At 30.6% G+C, this 599-nt stretch overlaps 1 protein-coding gene across 1 annotated transcript in view; it reads right to left on the minus strand.

Annotated features, from left to right (window-relative positions):
• Positions 1-599, minus strand: part of TMPRSS15 (transmembrane protease, serine 15) — a 313,147-nt gene that overhangs the window by 155,497 nt on the left and 157,051 nt on the right. Inside the window, exon 12 of the mRNA XM_006873157.1 lies at positions 200-347. Coding sequence (XP_006873219.1) covers positions 200-347 — 148 coding nt within the window. The remainder of the gene's footprint in view (positions 1-199; positions 348-599) is intronic.

The following is a 599-nucleotide window of genomic DNA, read 5'->3' on the forward strand; positions in this document are numbered from 1 at the left end:
TGCAGTAAATTGTCATTTATTAGGGTTTTTTTTTTTTGTTTTAATAAGTGAATGAATAAATGAAAATAAAATACACTCAATGATAAAGGAGGCAGATTAGGAAAGCAGAGAAATTTACTGTCTATTTTCAGAAAATAAGCCATTTTCACACTAATTAGATCACAAATAAATAAAATAAATCACAAAGTATTTTGCCAACCTTAAATTCCACTGTTTCATTTAATGTAACTTGTCCATAATTCCAATTTTCTCCATAATTTCCTTCTTTTTGGAAAACTGTCTTCTCGTTTTGGTCAGTGCTGATATTAATACTTAATTTATAGACATTTTCACCATACATATAATACCTGTTTTTGAAGTAAACATATAAAAAATATTTGATGATTATTTATAATAAGAATAACTTAAAAAGCAACAAAAAAATTAAATATCAATAATTAAAACCTGCCTCCATTCTGGTAACTAGAGGGGATACCTGAGTGAATGGATACCCCACCCCCAACTTTGGAGGGTTCTACTATGCATGTGCACAGATCTCCTCTAAATTTAAAGTGACGGTTTCGACAGAAAACCAAACGGCCACCACCCGTCTGTCTGTC

This window comes from Chrysochloris asiatica, unplaced genomic scaffold (assembly GCF_000296735.1).
Source record: "Chrysochloris asiatica unplaced genomic scaffold, ChrAsi1.0 scaffold00225, whole genome shotgun sequence".
Lineage (NCBI taxonomy): Eukaryota > Metazoa > Chordata > Mammalia > Afrosoricida > Chrysochloridae > Chrysochloris > Chrysochloris asiatica.